This window comes from Oryx dammah, unplaced genomic scaffold (assembly GCF_014754425.2).
Source record: "Oryx dammah isolate SB20612 unplaced genomic scaffold, SCBI_Odam_1.1 HiC_scaffold_19, whole genome shotgun sequence".
In the NCBI taxonomy this organism is placed as follows: Eukaryota; Metazoa; Chordata; class Mammalia; order Artiodactyla; family Bovidae; genus Oryx; species Oryx dammah.
In genome coordinates, this window is record NW_024070203.1 from 5608733 (window position 1) to 5634358 (window position 25626).

Genomic DNA, 25626 nt, shown 5'->3' on the forward strand with positions numbered 1-25626 from the left:
TAAGGCAAAATGGTTGTCTGAGGAGGCCTTATAAGCAGCGGAGAAAAGAAGAGACACCAAAGGCAAAAGAGAAAAGGAACGATATATCCACCTGAATGCAGAGTTCCAAACAGTAGCAAGGAGAAATAAGAAAGCCTTCCTCAGTGATCAACGTAAAGAAATAGAGGAAAACAATAGAATGGGAAAGCCTAGAGACCACTTCAAGAAAATTAGAGATACCAAGGGAACATTTTATGCAAAGATGGGCTCAATAATGGACAGAAATTGTGTGGACCTAACAGAAGCAGAAGATATTAAGAAGAGTGGCAAGAATACACAGAAGAACTATACAAAAAAAGACCTTCATGACCCAGATAACCATGATGGTGTGCTCACTCACCTAGAGCCAGACATCCTGGAATGTGAAGTCAAGTGGGCCTTAGGAAGCATCACTACGAACAAAGCTAGTGGAGGTGATGGAACTCCAGGTCAGTTATTTCAAATTCTAAAAGGTGATGGTGCTGCACTCAATATGCCAGCAAGTTTGGAAAACTCAGCAGTGGCCACAGGACTGGAAAAAGTCAGTTTTCATTCCAATCCCAAAGAAAGGCAATGCCAAAGAATGCTCAAACTATCGCACAATTGCACTCATCTCACACACTAGCAAAGTAACGCTCAAAATTCTCCAAGCCAGGCTTCAACAGTATGTGAACCGAGAAATTCCAGATGTTCAAGCTAGATTTGGAAAAGGCAAAGGAACCAGAGATCAAATTGCCAACATCCACTGAATCATCGAAAAAGCAAGAGAATTCCAGAAAAACATCTACTTCTGCTTCATTGACTATGCTAAAGCTGTTGACAGTGTGGATCACAACAAACTGTGGAAATTCTTCAAGAGATGGTAATACCAGACCACCATACCTCCGTCCTGAGAAATATGTATACAGGTCTAGAAGCAACAGTTAAAACTGGATATGGAACAACAGACTGGTTCCAAATTGGGAAAGGAGTACGTGAGGCTGTATACTGTCACCCTGCTTATTTAACTTCTATGCAGAGTACATCATGAGAAATGCCAGGCTGGATGAAGCACAAGCTAGAATCAAGATTGCCAGGAGAAATATCAATAACTTCAGCTATTCAGATGACACCACCCTTATGGCACAAAGTGAGGAGGAAGTAAAGAGCCTCTTGATGAAAGTGAAAGAAGAGAGTGAAAAAGCTGACTTTAAACTCAACATTCAAAAAATGAAGATCATGGCACGTGGTCCCATCACTTCATAGCAAATAGACGGGGAAACAATGAAAACAGTGACAGACTTTATTTTGGGGGGCTCCCAAATCACTGCAGATGCTGATTGCAGCCATGAAATTAAAAGACACTTGCTTCTTGGAAGAAAAGCTATGACCAACCTAGAAAGCATATTAAAAAGCAGAGACATTACTTTGCTGACAAAGGTCCATCTAGTCAAAGCTATGGTTTTTCCAGTAGTCGTGTATGGATGTGAGAGTTGGACTATAAAGAAAGCTGAGCGCCGAAGAATTGATGCTTTTGAACTGGGGTGTTGGAGAAGACTCTTTAGAGTATCTTGGACTGCAAGGAGATTCAAGCAGTCCATCCTAAAGGAAATCAGTCCTGGGTGTTCATTAGTGGGACTGATGCTGAAGCTGAAACTCCAATACTGTGGCCACCTGATGCGAAGAACTGACTCACTGGAAAAGACCCTGATGCTGGGAAACATTGAAGGCAGGAGGAGAAGGGGACGACAGAGGATGAGATGGTTGGATGGCATCACCAACTCAGTGGACATGAGTTTGTGCAAGCTCCAGGAGTTGGTGATCACAGGGAAGCCTGGCGTGCTGTAGTCCATGGTTCACAAAGATTTGGACACAACTAAGTGACTGAACTGAACTTCTGTCTTCACAACTCTGTGTTGTGTGCTTATCATGTGTAATAAACTGAGGGACTAGTGAACAGAGTGTCAGCACTGTTGGGTGAATCTCCCACCTTCCTTTCCCTGGACCCTTGAGATCCAGCAAGTCCATTCTCCCCCTCAGCCTCTCTGTCTCTGTTGTGCTCTATCTCCCCTGACTTCCCATTCCATCCATCTCTAACATTCTCTCTCTCCTAATAAACAGTCATAAATGTAGAGCAAAACAGAATAAACAAAGTCCTTAAACCACAAATCAAATTCCTTGACATCCTTTCCCGCAAAGTCAACCTTTGCGTGACTAGACAGATTATTGCTCCAGCTTCTGTATTTATTCACCGTTAAATGACAGCTTGAAAAATAGAAAGCAGAGGTTCTAAGGCACAATGACTTTAAAGGAAACATTTATACCAACTCTTTCCATTTCTGTGGATATAGAGGAATATCTGTGAGCTTTTTCAGTCCCCCATCACACACTCCTCTCCATGGAAGAAGTGACTTTTCTGCCTGATGAATTTATGAGATGGCATTGGCATGTCTGATTCAACTCCTTTTGTTCTGGAGCTGCTAGTTCTATGTCATCTGTCATTTCAGGTGTGTGTATGTGTAAGTATGAACTTGAGTGTGAATAAAACAGAGTGAGAGGGAAAGAATGAGAGAGAGAAATAAAGAGAGAGGAAGAGAGAGAAAGAGTTATCTTGATTATTCAGTTGTAAGAAAGACTAAATGGTCTATTTAATTTGGGTATGGGGAACTGGCCCACTTGGCCCGCAGTATCACCCATTTTCTCCAAATAATTTAATAAGTTAAAAAAAAACAGTATTCTTAATGTCCCTGGCCCCTGTACCTACTTCTCAATAGGTTCTGAAATTATTTCTTTCTTGCTGGTATAAAATTCAAAAAGTATCCCAGAGTATGAAATTAGGGGGGTTCATGTTTGAAAACGCATGTACACCCGTGGTGGATTAATGTCAATGTATGCCAAAACCAATACAGAATTGTAAAGTTAAAAAAAAATAATAATTAATTAATTAATTAATTAAATATTAACATATGGAAAAAAAACCCTGAATTGTCCAAAAATCCCACTACATTAAACACTCTATGCCTTTATTCTCACTTTTAAAAATTTGTCATTTTTTTAATAAGCAGCAGTTGGATCACAGTGTTTAATTTTGTATCTTACAAAGTTTCCAAAAAGACTTCATGAAATTGAGCTTATTGAAATTCTTCTTCAGTGACCAAATTATTTCATAAAGTAAAACTGTAAATCACTCCACATGTCTAGATGGTTTTGGACTAGGAAAATTGCAGGTGAGGGATAATACTATTAATTTCAGGTGGTTAAAATTCACAAACATGAAATTTGATGTATTACCTTCTTAGAACCCTCCAACTGGCATATCCCCTTTCTGATAAGAAAAGGTGCAGTCGTTTATGGAATATCTAGAACACATTTAGCACTACGTTGAACACTAAAGAAATAAAGCTTAATAGAAATGATTTCTGTCCTCAAAGAATTCAATAAACATTCAATATGGCAGATGAGTAAGTTCATAATATTAAACTAATTAATGATTCCTTTTTACCTCAGCTGGTTTGTAAGAGGTCATAGAATGCACTCAACTAATGTTTGTTGACAATATGTCATTTCAAACTTAGTCCTCATATAATTTTATAAAATAGGTATATAAAATATTGTAATCATGTCCTGGCTATTATAAACAGTGCTGCAATGAACATTGGGGTACATGTGTCTCTTTCAATTCTGGTTTCCTCTGTGTGTATGCCCAACAGTGGGATTGCTGGGTCATAAGGCATTTCTATTTGCAATTTTTTAAGGAATCTCCACACTGTTCTCCATAGTGGCTGTACGAGTTTGCATTCCCACCAACAGTGTAGGAGAGTTCCCTTCTCTCCACATCCTCTCCAGCATTTATTGCTTGCAGATTTTTGGATGAATGGATAAGAAAGCTGTGGTACATATACACAATGGAGTATTACTCAGCCATTAAAAAGAATACATTTGAATCAGTTCTGATGAGATGGATGAAACTGGAGCCGATTATACAGAGTGAAGTGAGCCAGAAAGAAAAACACCAATACAGTATACTAACACATATATATGGAATTTAGGAAGATGGCAATGATGACCCTGTATGCAGGACAGCAAAAAAGACACAGATGTGTATAGCGGACTTTTGGACTCAGAGGGAGAGGGAGAGGGTGTGATGATTTGGGAGAATGGCATTGAAACATGTATAATATCATGTAAGAATCGAAATGCCAGTCTATGTCTGATGCAGGATATGACACGCTTGGGGCTGACGCGTGGGGATGACCCAGAGAGATGTTGTGGGGAGGGGGGTGGGAGGGGGGTTCATGTTTGGGAACGCATGTACACCTGTGGTGGATTCATGTCAATCTATGCCAAAACCAATACAGAATTGTAAAGTAAAAATTAAAAATAAATAAATAAATTTAAAAATAAATAAATAAATAAATAAAATAAAATATTGTAATCTGTGAGTGTGTGTGTACATATATTGTGAACTATATGTGAAAAGTTGGAAAATACAGATCTACTTATTTTAAATAAGTCTCTGCAGTGGGTGAAAATTAACATTTAATGAGTTTCAAAAATGTAGAGCAGCAAGAAATTAAATACCCCAAGAGAAATAGGACATTAAATTGTGAAACAACAAACTCTACTAGAAAAGAAGATGCAGAATCATCAAAAGCAATTTCAGAAGTTTGGGGAATCAGAACTAGTCTACACTGAAGTACTACCTAGCTTTGTTACTCAAAGTATGTGAAGCCATAAGCGTACAAGCATGCAAAGGAAAGGATTTAATCCTCATCTCCAACTGACCTTTGAGAGTACATATGATGAGCTCCATGTATTAGGTGAACCCCATTTAAGGCATCCTTCGGTGCTACACACCCCTGAATTTGTAAAGGAGACAACCATGGTCCCCAGGCAAGTACTAGATGAGTGTTTGTATGCATGTATAACTATATGTATGTTTCTGTATGTGCATATAAACCGAATCACGTGCAAAAATACATAGGACATCAATCCTATCCACCAATCTATCCATTCAATTATCCACCTGCCTGCCTTTCTAATGATCCATTCATCTGTATTTGTCCATAATTTTTTCACATGTACATTTCAAGTTAAGCTGTAAAATTTTACTCTTAATTTTTTTAACTCAATGCATTTTCTGTACCTGTAGATATTAATACCTCATAGTTACATAGCACGTTGCAAACATCTCACATACAATATTTCATCTGCTTTTATTCAAAACCTCCAGAGATGCTAAGATGATGCTATCAATTTCATCTTGCATAGCAAACCAAGACTTGAGTGAGATCACATGACTTTTCCAAAGGCCACACAATCAGAAAACGGTGCCTATAGCACCAGATTCTAGGGCAGAGGATTTCAAATCAAAGACTCAGAAGGGAGCATGACTTCCAGAAAGAAGGTTAAGGTTTGGAACAATTGCACCTGGGATGCAGCTTTCACTCTTGCCTCACTTAACTGGACTGCTCCCAGGATCTTCAATTTCTTTCCATGGGACTAAGGCAGGGATGGCAATATTGCAGGTGGTGGTGGGGACTGGAATTAATCTGTGAAAGTGCCCAGCAGAGTTTGCTTGGTCGTCTGTGGGAGCTGAATGCCCTGAGGCTGTTTCTTATTCTGCAAAAGAGTGCACCTGATTTCTGCCTGCAAGTGAGCAGGGGCACAGACACATGGGCTGTCCAATCACTAACTGAATGATTTCTATAGGACTCACAACATGAGACTATCTCTCCTGTTTCACAGTGGGTTTCTATTTCTCTCCATTAGCAGATGACATGCACTCACAGAAGGCAAGTACATTTAAGTATTACTGTACAAAATGATGAATTTAAAAAGCAAACATTTTACACCAAGTGATATTATTTATTCTTAACAAATTTGTAAGACTTGACCTATGGTTTACTTAATCGATACAATTATTCTCATTTATTAACATGAATAAATAAGAACTAAATATGAATATTAAGTAGATAAAGTATCATGTCTAAAATTAGGTGAAAATAAAATTCATTTAAAATTAAATTCATAAGAAAGTCTTTGGTTATACTTAATTCTGAAATATTTTAATTTTGACACAAGTAAAGCTCAGTGAGGTCAAATATCACCAAATACTTATATGCACGTAAGTATATATTATTAAATATATGTATTTGTGTGTAATTGTATTAATGTGTATATATATAATATCATGTATGTATATACACATATGTGTGCTGTGCTTAGTCGCTCAGTCATGTCTGATTCTTTGTGACCCCAAGTACTGTAGCCCGCCAGGCTCCTCTACCCATGAGGATTCTCCAGGCAAGAATACAGGAGTGGGTTGCCATGCCCTCCTCCAGGGGATCTTCCCAACCCAGGAACTGAACCTAGGTGTCCCACATTGCAGGCAAATTCTTTACCATCTGAGCCACGAGGGAAGCCCATGTACACATATAGGTGTACACATAAATGTATATACACACAACAACATAAATAAGGCTCTGTGTGGCCAAATAAATCATCAGTTTGATATTTGATTTGGAAAGTAAACATACTAAACAGCATTTGGTTTTCAGATATTTTTAAAATGTGCTTTTTTGGTTTTCTGATAATGAGTCAAATACATTCACTTCTTTAATAAGAGTTCTACAAGCTACTTCTCCATCCACGAGTAAGAATGTTCTTTAGTTTTTTTTTTTTTTAATTATGTTTACTTGTAAGCAACAGTACCAGTACAATACTGTAATTAACCTCCAATTTAAATAAATAAATTTATATTTAAAAAATAAAAATAAAAAGTAAATAAATAAATAAATTTTTTTCAAAAGAAAATATAAGCACAACAAAACTTCAGGGTTCTTAACTGCACAGCACCCCTCCAGTATTGGGTTCTCCAAGGCTCTGTCTTGTATTTTGTTCCGAGCCCCATAATGTTTGTTCACATAGGAAGCTTTCTCGACTGTCAGGATGAATGACAACAGTCTCTGAAAATGACAATGTCTTGCACTGTTAAAAAACCTAGCAACACTTAACTGTGCTCAAAATATTCATACAGCATATTCTGAATAATTCAATGATGTGTGGGAGAAGAGGGGCTATTTCTGGAAATTTGTCCCATGTCATCTTTTGTGAGCAACTAATTTTCTCTGATAAAATAACACTGTCTTTTTTTTTTTTTGTATCTTAATGTCAAAATGCAGTGAAATTTTTGATACCTATATGACACAGCTTTATTATTTCCTGAGTACTAAAATATTAAAGAATTTAATTTAAAAATGTATGGTATTTTGAAATAAGTCTTATGCACTAGGTAACTGATGTGCCAGGCATGATATAGTTTAACACATATAGAAAAACCCAAGTAACAGATTTTATTCAGGACTTTCCCCGAATAGACAAGGAATCCATTCATTTAAATAGCAGGATCCAAGCAGGATCCATAAAATCCCAAACCCTTGAAATAAAACAGTTTAGCACTGATTTATAAAAGTTAGCTTTCTAGCACAGGCTTTTTTAACTTCAGGTGTTATTTTCAGAGATTTTATCGATTTGACTATATAGCAGCAGACTAAACTCTCACACAGAGATCATTAACAGGAATGAAACAGAGCAAGTACTAAAGCTGGCTTTGCACCTACTGAATGCTGCAAGTGTCTGTACTCATTGGATATGCATCTTGCAAAGCTCGGCTGTTCCCAGAAGGCCACTCCGTGAAGACTGAGCGAGCAGCGTCTGCTAGCGGTGCCTGCGAGTCACAAAAACAGAGAGCTTTACGACAGGGAGGCTTGGAGGCAGGCTGAAAACCTGGGTGTGTACGTTTTCACGCTCTAAACATGCATGTAAATTGTTCCTTTGATTATCTCCATAATGCACATTACTCACACAGAGAAATCATTGAATCGGCAAGATTTTCCAGATCTCTTCATAGGCTCCACTTAGGAAGTCCTTTACTAAAATTGCTTTATCAATTGTTTATTAGACAGACTTAGTTTTAGATATAGGACAAAACACGACAGAAGAACACAGCAGGCTGCGGTTGGTGGGTGGTCATTGTCTGGGTTTGAGAGTCATCCTACATTACCTGTGGCATTCATTGGGCACTGATTGAAGGCCAAGTCGCCTGCTGGAGTCCTCTTCCACACCATCGACATTAGATAATCCTCTGGGCATATTTCATAAGGTGCTGCAATTTAAAACAAAGGGACTTTAACACCCGTGGTGTTTATTTTTTAAATGCTGGCAATAAGCAGTCCTGAAATGCAGCTCTCTGACTGAAGAGAGCTGTCTTTTTTTAAGTGTGGTGTTTATTGAAATGTTAAGAGATGTCTTCAGAAACAAAACACCAACTTTCATTTCATTCTCTACAAAATCCTCACAGAAAAAAAGCACTTTTCAAAGAAAGTTTAGGCTTAAAAAAAAAAAAAAAAGTCATTTGAACATACCTATTGTGGGGAAGAGAGCAAACTAACCAAGATGGCGCAGTCAGGCTCTCTCACCCCACGTTTTGTAAATAATGACTATGTAACAGTTGAGCTCATTTATAGCACTGCCCGTGTGCATCGCGAGTTACCCGCTCAGTCATTTGTGAGGTTCGCTTGTATACGTTTCACCTGAAAAAGCCCAGCAGGGTTGTGTGTGGTTATACTGTGTTATGTATGTCTGCTTCTGTGGCTGTCCTGTCAGTCAGGAGAGAATAAATGTGCAGGCAGTTCCTATGGATCCTTGCATTTTCTTCCAGCCTCTTAGCTCATGCCTTGCCTACCATGGGTTCAGTGCACAGTATGAACAGTGAGACAGTTGGTGTCATGAACAGGATCAGCAATGCAACTGGTGTAGTCAACAGGACACCCAGCTGGTAGAGGAGCCTGAGGCTCCACAGAAGAGGTGGCAGGATACCCAGCAGGTAGAAGAGCAGGAGACTCCACTGGCTGGAGGGAGCCAGCGGCCACCACATGGCATGTGGTGCCATGTGGCTACGATCCTCTCGGCATGGGTTCCAGTGGAAGATTGGGAGGCGGTGGACGGCTCACTGGACAGCACTGAAAAGATGTTACAGGCAAGAGTTCCCACCTGCCGAACAAGGCAGCAAGGGCTGCTGCTGGCACCGTGGGGCAGATTTTATTGACTACCGGCAGGTGAGTATGGATAGTGCTCCCCATGATGCCGCGTCGGCGTGTAATGTGCAGAGTCTCTTGGAAGAACTAGAGCAACATACATAGGCATTAGAGCAAGAACCCGGTGGCCCCGAAGAATCCAGCATCTCTGACAACAAGGCGGCAAGTGATGGTGATAATTAATGCTATGAGACCACGGGTCCCGCTTGGCAGCAACGCCTATTGTGTAGCAGAAGGTGAAACATGAGCAGCCTATGCCCGGGGTGGGCATCCTCAAGGGGCCCCGTCTGTGACTGAGTTCACAACATACCGACCATATATTCAGGTGGAGTTGGTCGACTTGGGTACGCCATTTTGGCAAAGGCGAGGGGAACCCTTGGCAGCATGGCTCTTGTGACATTGGGACACAGGTGGACAGTATCCTGTGTTCTGGGGATGGGGCAGAACGACTGGCATCTATCACCATTCACCCCTCGACGAGACAAAGGCTGCAGAATGCTCGGCAGCTCACGCAGGGGTCACTCATGCAGCGCACACCCTCATGGAATGGATTAACACTGCCATCTGCACCCTGTGAGTGAATGTGGGGGAGCCCCAGCATACCGGGAGTAAACGGTGTAACCAGGCTGCGTTGACCCAAATGGTGGGAGAACTGGGCATGAGGCAGTCGATATGTAACCCAAATACCTGAGGCCCAGATGATGAGCGTTTCACTGGCAGCACTCCGGATGCCATTTGAACAGTGCCCGCTGACCTCTTCTGGATCCCTGACTGCTATTCCTGCACCCTGTTTGGGGCGCCCCATCTACAAGGTGACCTCCATGGTTGCTAGCTTGGGAGAAGTAGCGGGATGGCGTGCCAGACACCATTCTGAACAGTGCCCCGTGGACCTCTGCTGGATCACTGACTGCTATTCTCGCACCCTGTGTGGGGCGCCCCATCTATGAGGTGACCTCCATGGTGGCTACCTTGGGAGTGGTAGAGGGATGGCGTGCCAGATGCCATTTTGAAAGTGTGAAGACCCTGAAGGGGGCCTGAGCTAGCAGGGGTTCCATCAGGTATGCACATGCCAATGTGGGCTGATTTGTGCCGAGGCATACCGTAAGGGCTGTGTCCTATGGTGTATAATGTAAATTTAGGCTGTGTGTCCCATGCTGAAGATTCAGTAGAACAGCTGTATTGCTAATCTTGTTGGGGACGCCAATGGACTCTCTGTTCACAGTGCTGAAGGCAAGGCGTGGGCTAAGAGGCTGGAAGGTCTCTCCCCACAGCAGTGTATAAAGGCTGTGTCCATGATGTGCTACTAACCTCTGACTCTCTTGCAGATTTAGAACACTTCGAAAGAATCTTGTGGGTGAGCTGTGAATGCCCTCCTTGAAGGGGTGGGCCTAGGGCCTCTGGGGTTTTCTAGGTCCTTAAAAAAAACCCATAGAAGTCGAGTTGCCCCTTTGGAGGCTTTCCTGCAATTTCACAAGGACAGATGGTGGACTGGACTTGGCCACGCAAGATAAAGGCACTCCACATATGGTGGGCGGTTCTTCTAGCCCCATGATGGCAAGGACCGCAACATGAGTTCCAGGCGATACCTGGCATTGGGTTTTGCTATGTATTGGGAGGGATTGGGGGCATGAGAAGAAGGGGACGACAGAGGATGAGATGGCTGGATGGCATCACTGACTCGATGGACGTGAGTCTGAGTGAACTCTGGGAGTTGGCGATGGACAGGGAGGCCTGGCGTGCTGCGATTCATGGGGTCACAGAGTCGGACACGACTGTGCGACTGAACCGAACTGAACTGAACTGGGGATGTAACTGTTGTTGTAGCTAATGCTGCTGCCAGAGGTAAATCCAAGGGTCAGTGTCACTCACCAAGGGAATATCACAGAAGATGGACTGCATATAGAAGGTAAGGCGAGAGAGCTTGAAGAGGTGGACTGTGGGGAGAGGGCCAGTTAGCCAAGATGGTGTGGTCAGGCTCTCTTGCCCCATGTTTCATAAATAATAAGATTTATTTGTAACCGCTGAGCTCCTTTATAGCACTGCGCATGTGCGTCAGGAGGTTCAGGCTACAGCTGAGCTCGCTTAAAGCACTGCGCATGTGCATCGTGAGTTACCCACTTGGTCACGAGCTACTTTGTGTTCGCCTGTATATGCTTCACCTAGAAAAGCCCAGAAGGGTTCTGTTGTATTATGTTACGTCTGCTGCTAAGGCTGCTATTCCAGCCAGGAGAGAATAAATTTGTCTGCAGTTCCTACAGTTCCTGGCATTTTCTTCCAGCCTCTTAGCTCGCGCCTTGCCTACCGTGAGTTCAGTGCAGTGTGAACAGCGACACAATTGGTATCATGAACAGTATCTGCAATACACCTAAAAACTGAACATTATATCATATTCAAATGTATAAATAGTCTTTCCAATACTCATCGTTATTCATAAAATTCTGGGATGTTACAAGATAAAATGATTTCTAATAAACAAAGTCATATCGGAATTATAAACTGTAGGTGTCAACAGTAAATAAACATAAGGGACAAAACATATAACTTTGTTTTTCTTCATATAAGAGCAATAATGGCAATCACACTACATCATATAAAAAAATGAATTATTTTCTTTGCCTTCAAAATCTCAATTTGATTACTGAGCCAAGAATGATAAAGGGAATTTCAAGAATAACAGATGCATACTACCAATATGAAAGAATCTGTGAAAGAAAAAAAGCATATGTTGTACTAAACCTGACACCTTATTCCTAGAAAGAGCAATTGTCACCTTTCCAGACACACCTACTGTTCTGCTCCCACACAGCATTGACATTTATATGTTCATATATTTCTCCTCACAACTTGCCCGGGATATTAGGTCCTTTCTATCTTACATATAAAGGTGTGTTTGGCACAGAGATGTCGTCCAATGTTGAATGAATACATGAATGCCTATATATGAGTGTGATACCGGTGAGAAATTTCTTGTTCTGGGGACAATATACTATTTGAGTCATTCACAATAAACTGTGGAAAATTCTGAAAGAGATGGGAATACCAGATCACCTGACCTGCCTCTTGAGAAACCTGTATGCAGGTCAGGAAGCAACAGTTAGAACTGGACATGGAACAACAGACTGGTTCCAAATAGGAAAAGGAGTACATCAAGGCTGTATATTGTCACCCTGCTTATTTAACTTATATGCAGAGTCCATCATGAGAAATGCTGGGCTGGAGGCAGCACAAGCTGGAATCAAGATTGCCAGGAGAAATATCAATAACCTCAGATATGCAGATGACACCACCCTTATGGCAGAAAGTGAAGAGGAACTAAAGAGCCTCTTGATGAAAGTGAAAGAGGAGACTAAAAAAGCTGGCTTAAAGCTCAATATTCAGAAAACTAAGATCATGGCATCCAGTCCCATCACTTCATGGCAAACAGATGGGGTAAGAGCGGCTGACTTTATTTTTCTGGGCTCCTACATCACTGCAAATGGTGCTTGCAGCCATGAAATTAAAAGACACTTACTCCTTGGGAGGAAAGTTATGACCAACCTAGATAGCATATTAAAAAGCAGAGATACTACTTTGTCAGCAAAAGTCCATCTAGTCAAGGCTATGGTTTTTCCAGTGGTCATGTATGGATGTGAGAGTTGGACTGTAAAGAAAGCTAAGTACCGAAGAATTGATGCTTTTGAACTGTGGTGTTGGAGAAGACTCTTGAGAGTCCCTTGGACTGCAAGGAGATCCAGCCAGTCCATCCTAAGGGAGATCAGTCCTGGATGTTCATTGGAAGGACTGATGTTGAAGCTGAAATTCCAATACTTTGGCCACCTGAAGTGAACAGCTGAATCATTTGAAAAGACCTTGGTGCTTGGAAAGATTGAGGGTAGGAGAAGAAGGGGCTGATAGAGGATGAGATGGTTGGATGGCATCACCAACTCGATGGACATGGGTTTGGGTGGACTCCAGGAGTTGACGATGGACAGGGAGGCCTGGTGTGCTGTGGTTCATGGGGTTGCACAGAGTCAGACATGACTGAGTGACTGAACTGAACTGAATCTACATACGAATTCTACTTCAGAGTTTAGGAGATTGTTAGGACCCATTAGAGTTGTTAGTAGATGAAGAATGCACTTTGAGACATTGCCATCTTGAAATAATACTTTCTTGAAATCGTAATTCACTGAGATGAGTGGTTTAAATGTGGGCATTTAGAACTGAGAGTGACATTGAAGAGCACCTAATCTATCTCCTTGTTCTTTATGGTTGCGGCCCCAAGGCCCCCAAAGAAGAGGCTTGTCTAAGTGATGGGACTGGTAGAGGTATCAGCAGGACTGATTCTGGAACTCTGACTCATGCACACCCTCTTTGCTACCTCGATAATCTCCCTCATATTGAGTTTATTTGTGTGTGTATAACATACATATAATCTAGATTCTCATTAAAATCTGCAGGCACCTGTCTCCGAGTCATGGAATCTTTGTTTGGCGGGTGGTTTAGCCGTTGGTCCAACCTTCACCAGCCCCATATTCATAAATGCCCTGTCGTCACCCACCAGTGATCTCCTACTAACAGTCAAACCCAACACACTCACCTTGGTCATCACTCACAGAACCTTACCCATGGCACTTGTTCCTTTGACATCTCCCTCCTACCTGGAAACACTTTCTTTAAGGTCTTAGAAGGCTCTTTTGTTTCAAGCACTTGTACCATTCTTTCTCCCTGTCTCATTCACTGCATTTTTGCAGAATCATTGACCCCTTACATTTTCCTTATGTTAAAAGCTTTCCTTAGACAATTTCAAACTATTAATAGCAGTAACATTTTTGAGCCCTTACTAACCATCTTACATGAATGGACTCATTTAATTTCCCCAACAACTTTATAGGATAGAGACTATTAACTGCATTGATCAAATGGGAAAACATGCTCAGAGAGGTGAACTGAATTTTTATTCCAAATATAGATATATTTATTACATGTAAGATGCAAGATGTAAAGTACTTCTATTCTTTAGCATCTTTCCTCTTCAATGCATTTTTTTCCTTTTTTTAAAAATTCATTTTAATTGGAGGCTAATCACTTTACAATATTGTAGTAGTTTTTGCCATACATTGACATGAATGTTCAATGCAATTTTTATACCACCTCAATAAAGTAATCTTTAAAATGGAGAGTAATCCCATAACATGCTGCATGAAATTTTCCATGGTTTTCCAGTCATCCTATAGGATAAAGATAACTGTTCTGGCTGTGACAGAAAAGGCCCTTCCAGAAAGCCCTAGCCCCTCTCTCCAATTACAATTCATATTTATTCTACCATGAACCAGCCAGCCACACAGAATTGTAATCCTCCAGATACTCCATACAAATTCACATTTCCTTGAGTTTGCAGAAGCTATATCCTCTACTTAAAATACTCATGTCCCTCCTTGTTTTTTGTTAATATTCCTGGTTATCTTTAAAACACATCTTAAATTGTGGATCCTCTGGGAAGCCTCCTCAGTACCTCAGTCACTGGACATGCAAGTATTATAGCTCTTCCCACAGTGGATGGAAAGCATCTGGTTACATTTGTAAACGTTCTCAACTCCAAAATTTTGCCTTTTAGGAGACTAATTATGTTTTATTAAATAAATCTTCACCTGCTGTAATGAACTATTATGATGTCTAACATGTAGTAAAGATTCAAAACATGTTTGTTGAGTAAATCAGTTTTACTGAGGAAACAATATAAGAGTAGTGCCGTACAGTAGAACTTTCCGCAATGATAAAGGAGAATTTCACTGTCCAGTATGGTGGCTTCTAGTCAACGTGGCCATTAAGCACTTGGAGTGTGGCAAGTAAGACTGAGAACTGAGTTTTAAATATATCTAATTTTTATTAATGTAATTTAAAATTTTAATATCTACCATCCTGGATAATACTGTAACAGATGATAATTGTGTTTCTGTAAATGTCAACCCAAACTACTATAGAACATGAAAAGGAAAATTATGTGTTAAAATGCACAGAATGTATCATGTACAGTTTATTCCATAGTTGAATTCTGTATAAAGCTAGTCTATTTTAAGAAAGCTATAGCAGTGATCAATCTAACATTACCATGACATTTGACTATTCTTTTTGCTTATCTATATACCAAGCTTCTGCTCAACATCACCTAATTAACTCTTTCTTTGTAATCTTTCACTTCACTTGTACCTTTTTACTATTTTCAAACCCAAATTTTCATCAGTTTCATTGATGCAATTTGAAACACATTTCATGAAACTTGTTGCTATAGCTTTCAGTTTTCTTTCCTGATTCAGTCTTGACATAAGTCAATGATAGAACCATCTGCACCCTGATTTCTTCATTTCCAGGTAAGGTTTCTGAAAGTTTCTCACATCCATTGTTATTCCCAAGAGCGCCCTGCCCCAGTCCACCTTGGGAGTAAGAAAATCTGGTAATTACAAGCACTCACCGATCGCTCAGCTGGTAAAGAATCTGCCTGCAATGTGGGAGACCTGGGTTCGATCCCTGGGTTGGGAAGATCCCCTGGAGAAGGGAAAGGCTACCCACTCCAGTATTCTGGCCTGAAGACTTCCACTTTCCCCACTAGATGGCAAGAGTGGGCCGGCAGGGTGAAACAGTTACCCACCTCCCACCTGGAACTGATGAAGTTCAAAACGAAGGTGGGCTAGGATCAGTGCTCAATTTTTTAAAAAGGTACAATACTCGGGGAAAACTTCTCTCCATAAAAGTGCAATGCTGAGCGATTTAAGGAGCATCAGTTACAAGGCTCTGCAGCCTTGCTCCTTCGTCAGCTCCTCCACTTCCACTCTAACTGCCCCCTGGAGACTTCTCCAGCTTCAGGAGGAGCCCACTCTAGACCCTGTGCACCTCTTCTCTCTGCCCAGGACACTGCCCCGCTTCCTCCCCTAAACCTCCTCCTGGCTCCTCTCCACTGCCTTCAAGCTCCTCTGTAACCTGTCTTCTCAGAGACAGCCTGCCTGCCTGCCCTATGCATCCAGTCCTTCCTCTGCCCTTGTGTTCTCTAAGACACTCCTAACTACATACATTTGCATGATTTTCTGCTTTATATATTATTTTTTGCCTCCTCCTGCTAGAATGTGAGCGCCATGAAGAAAAGGATTTTTGTTTCATCCTTAGGACACATAGCATTTACAGGTCTGCTAAAAGATAGTGGAAAACTACTCCCTGGTAGCTCAGTTGGTAAAGAATCCTCCTGCAATGCAGGAGACCCCAGTTTGATTCCTGGGTCTGGAAGATCTGCTGGAGAAGGGATAGGCTACCCACTCCAGTATTCTTGGGCTTTTCTTGTGGCTCAGCTGGTAAGGAATCTGCCTGCAAAGCAGGAGACCTGGGTTCGATCCCTGGGTTGGGACGATCCCCTGGAGGAAGGGAAAGGCTACCCACTCCAGTATTCTGGCCTGGACAATCCTATGGACTGTGTAGTCCATGGGGTCGCAAAGAGTCAGAAACTACTGATCGACTTTCACTTTCACATCTATAAACACACGTGTATTTTTAACCCAAAGCTACCAAATATGCTCAAAAGGTCTGTTTTCCCATTGCTCCAGTGCCTAAGATGACAGAGAATGAGGATGACTTGCAAAGTACTGAGGACTGTGTGTGTGTGTGTGAAATAAGTCAGTAGTAAATAATAAATTTCATTTAGAAGCAATAATAGTGAGCAGTTAGCTACTACACTTTTCCTAAAAATTAGCCAAAATGGGTTTCCATGGTACTGGATAATTAGAAAAATTGATCTTGTATGGCTGTGCCTGACTTGGTAAGAGTCCCAGGGACCCTATTCAGAATCCTCTGATATGATCTGCATATAGCCTAACTGGTGAAAGAAAAAGCTGATTAAAAAGCTATTTTTCCAACCACACCATGTAAGTACTAGTTCCCATTTGCCTGGTAACAAGCACAAGGGGGTACTTCAGCCAGTTCAAAAACAAAAACAAAAAAAATCACAGTAACTTTATAAACCCAGAGAAGTCAACAAACTTTGTTCTCTGCCCTGCAAATTCATGAAGCTTAGGATTCATCACGCTTTTTGTACTGAGTTTCTACTCAGTACACAAGTGATAAGAAAGGAAGATGCCAGGGGAATCAAAGATTCAAAGTTGCAAATTGGTCCAGGATTCTCAGCTTTTTAGAAGGAATGTCGAATCCCTCAGCTGTTTTAAATATTTCATCAAAAGTTATTTGGCATCTTTGAAGATTAAATCTTTTAAAAAATTAGTTCAGAAAATCATACCTAAAGCAGAACAGTGTAGATAGTAAAATGACATTTTATTTTCTTCCATCTTAGGTTGATGAAGTTCCCAAGAGTGAGAATTTTTCTGGGGTCACACCTCAGTGGCAGGAATGGAACTCATTCATTCTATAAATATTTGAGCCCCTATCATGCCCGAGTCTCCTTGATAAATACTGCACACACACAAAAACAAACAAGAACAGTCAGGGCTTCTCAACTCCATGATAGTGAAGGACACATAAGTAAAGAAAATGCAATGCAGCTCGGCACCCACTATGATTTGGGGAGTCCGGGCTGCTCTAGGAGTACATCAGGGGAGGACTTCCTGAAGGATGATCAAGTGGAAGTGTGAAGAACAAAGAAGCGCCAGCCAGTGAGGATGGGGAAGTGTGCCTTGGGAACCCTGTGCAGCAGAATCAGCAGGAAAGGAAGAGCCTGGTCCATCCAAATCTTGGGAAACCTTTCAGGATGGCAAGGAGAACTGGGGATGGTCAGAGGGGTGTTGCTGCAGGAGGGGGATGGGTGAAGTGAAGAGCTAAAATAGGGCTTTGAACTTAAGGGGAGGGACGCGTATTGTCATGTTTCAAAAGCCGTCCAGGCAGTTTGGAGAGTGGGTCGAGGGAGAGCGAGACTGAAGTCAGGCAGGCCTGTGACAATTGAAATGGTGTAACCAGGGAAGTAGGGCTGGGGGAATCACAGAAGTGGCCAGGGAAGTGGGTGGATGCCAACCCGCTTAGGAGGATGGCAGGCTCTGCTCCACGGCTCATGTAGGAGGTGAGGATGAGAGAGAGAGCAAAGATGGAACTCGGGTTTCCAGGAAGAATGTCTGGTGTGTTCTGCCCTGAGTTACAGAACACGGGGAGGATGTAGCTTAGGAGAGATGCTGAAAATAGTTTTGATGTGGAGTTACCTAAGCACATCCTGGCATCAAAAAGCTGGTTGGTGTATGAAACTAAAGTGCAGGAGAGAAAGAAAAGCTGGAAATAGAGATTTGTGTTATTTTTTTTTGCTGTTTAATGCTACCTGTGTGCATTTTGTAAATTACGAAATATATAATTAGTTCAGGCCACGGTTCTGTGCTCAAAATAAAAAACATATTATTGTGTAGTAATGTGAACCACTTGCTTTTTTATGCCTCAGCAAAATGGAACCACGACTCTGTTTTATCAGCTGAAAAATCCCACTGTTTACGCTCACTAGTGTAAAGATATAGAAACCCATCTGTAAGATATAACTGTACTTGAAGGCACAAGTACACAGTTAGCATGCTCCCTTAAAACAAGGTAGCAATTACCTAGTGATTAGCTGTTAATCTGTCTATTCAAACTGATTTTCTGTCTCTTAAAAATAGCAAAAATTATACAGGACTTAAATCAATTTGATGTGGAAAATTAGTTTTCCTCACTTATGCTAGAATTTCAGCATTAAAGAGAAATTGATTCTACACTGTAGAGCTGCATACAGAAAACAGAATAAAAAATTCAAATCTGACTTGCTGGCAATTCTCTAATTCTAATGTTTCAGGAGCCCCCTATGCTGGGGGTGCAGGGTAAATGAGATCGATTCTGCCTCTGTGCTCACACTGATCTAATTCAGCAGTGGAACCAACACATATGAAGACTTCATGGTGCTGCTAAGGTCTGAGGGAAGAAAGAGGGGTATTTATTAAATATGTTTCTTAGCCTTCCTTATATGGAGAATGACTATTATCAGTCTCAAGCTGATACACCGTCACAACAGCAATATTTACACACCCCTATGAATCAAGTAGTCTTCCAAGCGCATTAAGTATTTTTAATTCAAATAATTGTCATAACAACCTTCAAAGTGGCTGCAGTTATTTTCGTCTCTGTGATCATGGGAAAAACAAGGGCGAGAGAAATCGCTCTGTGAGGAGGTAGTAGATCTCAGTCCATCAAACAGCTCTTTCAGCCTACACGACTTAGAAGTCTGACTTTTTAACTTGTTAAACTTGTCTCTAACAAAGACACAATATTTGTATTGATAGTGATTAATTAATCCCCAGTCCTCCCCCTGGGAATGGAGGAGAATGTAAGTCGATATGAGCGCAGACTCCCTCCTCCTTCCTGACAATTCCCTGCTCCAGATATTACACAGCTGTGTGTGTCTGCAGAGTAGCTCCGTGCATGGGGACAGGCAGTGAAAAAGCACCTCTGCTACAGAGGATATGTGTCCTTGAGGCGCACAACTTCACCTCAGATGGGTTCCAGTGACACCCCAGTTCTTCCTGCACCAGGACTGTACAACCAAGTGCCCTGCCTAAACCATTCTTCCTTGTCCACAACAGCTGGCTAATTGCCCTATGTTTCTATTTTATTTTGGTTGAAACAAGAGTTGGGTAAGGGAACGTGAAATGCATTATCTGTATTTTTGTTATGAGCAGATTTCAGAAATAATCCCTCCTTACTTATGAAGTGTGAATACAATAAAATCCTGCAATCTTATTAAGGTGATTTTGCAACGTGCAGCAGTGTGGCTGAGGGTGAGAACCATTTTCCATTCTTTGCTAGTTTTGTCATTTATATTTACTTACTTATACTCAAGGCCAGTAAAACCTATTGGGTCATCTGCAGCATTACCACCAACTCCTGGGAGCTTGTTAAAATGCAGATTCCCAGGCCTGGACCAGACCTACTGAATCAGAACCTTGGACAGAGGACCGGCCCATCTTAACAAGCTCTCTGGGTGATTATTCTGTCCACTAAAGTTTGAGGTGCATGTATCTTTTTGAATTATAGCTTTGTTTGGATATATGCACAGGACTGGGATTGCTGGATTATGTGGTAGCTCTATTTTTATTTGTTTTGAGGAGCCTCTGTACTGTTTTCCACAGTGGATGCACCAGTTTACATTCCCACCAACAATGTGGAAGGGTTCTCTCTTCTTCACACCCTCTCCACCATTTGTTATTTGTAGTAATAGAATTTTCAACTATGGCCGTTTTGACTGGTGTAAGGTGGTATCTCCGTTGTAGTTTTGATTTGCATTTCTCTAATAATTAGTGATGTTGAGCATCTTGTCATATGCCTGTTGGCCATCTGTATGTCTTCTTTGGAGAAATGTCTATTTAATTCTTCTGCTCATTTGTATTTTTTTGTTACTGAGTTGTATGAGCTGTTTGAACATTTTTGAAATTAAGCCCTTGCCTCCTTTGTTGAATACTAATTGTCCATAGGTGTATGGGTTTATTTCCAGGCTCTCTGTTCTGTTCCATTGATCCATATGTCTGTTTTTGTGTCTATATCATGTTATTTTGATTACTGTGGACTTGTAGTATTATCTGAATTCTGGGAGGGTTATGCCACCTGTTTTTAAATTTTTCCTCAGGACTGCTTTGGCAATTCTGGGTCTTTTAAAGTCCCATATACATTTTAGGATTATTTGTTCTAGTTCTGTGAAAAACTGCCATGGTAATTTGATAGGAATGCACTAAATCTATAGATTGCTTTGGGTAGTATGGTCATTTAACAATATTAATTCTTCTAGTCTAAGAGCATGAGATATCTTTCCATTTCTGTGAATCATCTTCAATTTCCTTTATTAATATTTTATAGTTCTTAGCATATTTTTTCACCTCTTAGGTCAGGTTTATTCCTAAGTGTTTCTTGATGCATTTTTTTAAGAATTTCCATTTTTCTTTTTTTGTTTTAATATAAATATATTTATTTTAATTGGAGTCTAATTACTTTACAATATTATATTGGTTTTGCCATACATTGACATGAGTCTGCTACGGGTGTATGTGTGTTCCCCATCCTGAACCCGCCTCCCACCTCCCTCCCCATACCATTCCTCTGGGTCATCCCAGTGCACCAGTCCGGAGCATCCTGTATCATGCTTGATGCAATTTTAAAAGGGATTTGTCAACTAAAGTTTGAGGAGCACAGCTCTGGACAATTCAGAGAGGCACTCAGAGAAGATAAAAGCTCAAAAAATGCAAGTGCAGTGATGTTTTCTTCCTACTAAAAGAAAGTTACTCAGAAACCAAATAAGTGGCTCTGAATATCTAGAGTTCAGAATCACAATAACTGCTCCATCTCTGTTTAAGTTGCTATTATAAAGATTTTCTCAGCACATTCCACCTGCAGGCTTTGCTCATCATTTGTAGACAAAGCAATGGTGACTCCAAGAACATTTTATATATAAATTAAGTGTAACATCTGCCTGTGCATGGCAGGTTCCAATTTAGCAACTAATGACTAAAGATTCATCGATCCTAGAACTGGGCTCTGGGAAGAGCAAGCCCTTCCCTGGAACAGGGCAGAGAGGCCTTGGGAAGCCTAGGCTAACATAAGCGAATCACCAGTAACTCTGCTTTCTCAATGATATTAACCAGGGGAAAATTGGGGGAGAAAAATCCAACCAAACAAAGACTAAAAATAGTATGTTTTCACATTGTAGCAATATAACAAAATTATTCCACTAGTTTAAGCCAAAAGCTTGGGTATATAACGAGACTGAGATCAATAAAATCATTATTTGGTGAGTTTGATTAATTTAAAATTTGGGCAACTTAATTATCTCCCCTGTAGCTCCTTTATTTCTTAACTAGCAGTAGTTTTTTAAATAATATTTTTCTCATTCTCTTTCTTATGAAGACAGGGACATTGATGATGCTCTTTTTAATACTTTTATTTGATCTATTTACCAGGAAAGAAATATCCTAATCTTGTTAGGAAAATATTTTATATTTTCCATTTTTAGTAGATGTGATAAGAGCTTTTGATTAAATCCAGATAATTAATCATTATTTTCATTAATTACCCAAAGATGTGCATATATTATACTTTTCTTTCTTGACAACAGAGGGTCTCTTGGCAAACTTGATTAATTTGTTTTGTATCCAAATTAAGTGAAGCATAAAAATAAATACTAATTTATTTGTTTCCAGCAGGATGAATAAAATTAAGAATGAACAGTACTATAAATAGCTCTAGAAAAAGCATATTATTTCAAGAGAAACCTTCAGCTTTGACAAAATAAGAAAAAATGAGTTAGCAACTGTTAAGATAATTTGAAAGTTTTCTCAATTTATATTGCCTGTGTGCAAATTAGGAGCAATCTAGTGGTAGAAATTAGAAAACCTATGCTCCTAATTATAAAAGGAATATATACTGACCATAGAGAAACAATTGCTCTGAGTTGAAAAGCCAGTATATCATATAAATCAAGTCAACTGTGGAAAACTAAGTTATTTATTATCCCTGCCTTTTTGAAAAAAATAATCTGGAGATGACATTGATGTGCATGGAAAAGTTAAAGGATAAATATTAAAAGAAACTTACTTTTATTTTGATAAAATTTCTATACGGAGGCAGAAGTATTGTTGAAATTAACAGTCACATGTTAACGGACAGTGTGATTTGTATGAAGGTGAAAGATCAGGATGTATTTTCAAAAGCTTGGTACATATGATTATCTTTTTACCACTGTACAAGCATTAATTTGTGAATTGTTTATCTAACTCAATAATTCATTTTAATAAAAAAATGTTATTTACATACTTGGAGATGATTTAAATCACAGTTTTGAATACAGAAAAAATATAATCTAAAAAGTGTTTATAGTTTTATATAATTTTTCAATCTCCCTGAAATCACAAAAGACAGCAAATAAGCCTAGCAAACAAGGTGTAATATCTTTTTTTGTAAATAGATATGTAAAATGTTTTCCAAACAGCAGGTGGCAATCTTTATAAATCTGGTTGCAAGCAGCACCATCTTATATCTGTATTTGCAGATGAAAGTCAGTGTTAAAGGACTGGTTAAGAACCTTGGCATGCTGTTTAGACTAGTTTAGATAACTTCAAATATTAAAAAGGGTCTTATTTAATTATGCTTACTGTTCCAGTGAAATTTCTCCCTGGACAAAATAAATGCCTTTGTTTAGTGCTTCTTAATTTTTATGAAGCACAGGAGAAATTTCACAGTGCTAATTGGTGAAGATAGCCTTCTTAACAGAATCCTCCATGCTGGTTAGTTCTTATCATTCAGGATTCATATGGTTTCAAGAATGAACAAAACTAATTTTAGATTTTTTAAAGCTCTAAAAAGAACACAACTGACTTATTGTTGCCCTCAGAGTCTAGTTTCTGTTGCTATTATCTTTGAACCATGAAAAGTCTTTAGAATTCTCAATATGGAGAAATACAAAGTTTTGATCCCAGATAATTCTTAGAATTCATTGAGTTTTTTTTTTTTTTTTTTTAAACTGAAGTAGTCATGTTAGATAAGAGACAGAAATCCATAGTTGTCTGAACTGAAAAGGAATCTCAAACAGGGGCAGTCATCACACCCAGCAGGACCAGACAGCCAGAGTTGGCGAGCTTGCCCACAATTAACAGTGGCAACATCAACTCTAATTGGGTCTTCGAATTTCTAAGTTCAGAGTTTTATACACAGCAATGAAATCTTAAAATTCCATGCTATTAGCTTTTCTGGCATGTACATAAAATTTTGCCAATGATATCATTCTAAAATCCTAATTTTCACTTATTTATTGAGTCTTGAGTATTAACAGTATTTTATGAAATGTACACACTCATAGGAAAGAGTCTCTATTCTACATGAACTTTCAGATATATGTGATTTATAATATGGTCAATTTCTGACCTTTCCTGTATGCTATGCTTATGTGTAAAATCCTCTAATGTAGCAATACTTCCAGGCTTTCTCTATGAATTAAGACCTGATGCTGTCATTTTAAAGTGAGTTCCTCATAGGGATTTCCTTTTGCAGTGGGAATGGGGCAGGTAAACCGAGGTGTCCAAGGTTACACATCAGGATGGATTAACAGTGAAATTTAAGTTTCTGAGTTTCAGCCTTATATTTGTATTTTCTTGCGCATCTATTTTCTACTAAAGTAATCTAAGGCAACTTGTTCTCTCAGTAAACAAATATTTCATAAAGATAGTTACAAAAATGATACCCCAAACTATTAGTAATTTCAAACCTGTCTACCCATGTTACTGTTCAATATGCCTACTCATTTTGCAGCAAACAGTTTAAAAACATACAGAAAACAGTCTATGACACAGAAACAGAGGAAACCTCATACATTAGGGAAAGAAGTGAATCACCATTTATCAACAGCAATACTTTAACTGAGGAAACATTATCTTTAACTAACAGCAATATTTTTCATCTTCTTTTTTGAGGGCCCAGCGTATCTCCCCGGGGACACTCTGAGTGCACTCACCAGGACAGCGCTGCTCACTGCATCTCCGCACTTCCTCGCCTGTCCCTTCGCAAGGCTGCCCGGTCATGGCTGCACCCTGGCAGGTTCTCATCCTTCTCTCCCAGCCTCCGTCACAGGATCTGGAGCAGCCACTCCAATGACCCCATTGATTCCACTGCCCATTGGCTGAAAGAAACATGCCACCACAGTCAACGGCGGAGTACAGTGCTCAGCGCTTCAAGTATTCAAAAGTCTGAGGACCATGACTTCAGTTTTTATTAATCTAACACCACGAATAAGGTATACACAAATATTTGACTTTCCGGCCAAATTTAGAGCACTGTGATGAACAGAAGCTTCTATGGACACTGAGTTTTAAAAGAGTACAAGTTCAGCTCCAGACTTCATCGATTTACATCAATATTTAGTATAATCTAATTAATTTGATCCAATTGAAGAAGATGCTGAATTTTGTTGCCTTCTTAATACAACATACAGTAGAATGAGCTTTGGTACAATTGGCTTCATTGAGTAGAAATGTATAATGATCGGTTTATCCCATGACTGTCCTGCATGGCTCTGTCACAGAACCTAATGGCAGGCATCCTTAAAATGCAGTCCTCAGGCCTCACCTGTGCACTCGGGGTTGTAACACTCTCTGCTCTCTGCCCAGGGCCCCCTGCACTCCGAGCCCCCGTGCGCAGCTGCAGTGCACAGCCGACTCCTCTGCTGGGTCCCATTCGAGCAGGTTGCCGAGCACTGGCTCCAGGAGGTCCACTCCTGCCACTGTCCATCGACTGCAAGGCAGAAGCAGAGATGGTATGAGGAGGTTTCCAGGAGACAAGGCTGTACACGAAGTAGATGCAGGTCTTTACTGCACTTCCCAGATGCTGCACTTATGACAAATTAAAGTTCTTCTGTGACCTTGTGTACAGCAAGTGTATCAGTGCCCTTTTTCCAACAACATTTGCTTCCTGTGCCACATTTTTAGTAAGTCTGACAATAATTCAAACTTTTTATGATTATTATATTTGTTATGGTGGTCTATGATCAGTGATCTTTGATGTGAATGTTGTC

The 25626-nt window shown here is 40.2% G+C and overlaps 1 protein-coding gene across 1 annotated transcript in view; it reads right to left on the reverse strand.

Moving 5' to 3' along the window:
* Window positions 1-25626, reverse strand: part of ADGRB3 (adhesion G protein-coupled receptor B3) — an 880035-nt gene that overhangs the window by 485369 nt on the left and 369040 nt on the right. The window contains exons 7-10 of the mRNA XM_040261415.1: window positions 25182-25346; window positions 24571-24735; window positions 8063-8164; window positions 7620-7726 (exon numbers count right to left, since the gene is read on the reverse strand). Of these exons, the coding sequence (XP_040117349.1) occupies window positions 7620-7726; window positions 8063-8164; window positions 24571-24735; window positions 25182-25346 (539 nt within the window). The remainder of the gene's footprint in view (window positions 1-7619; window positions 7727-8062; window positions 8165-24570; window positions 24736-25181; window positions 25347-25626) is intronic.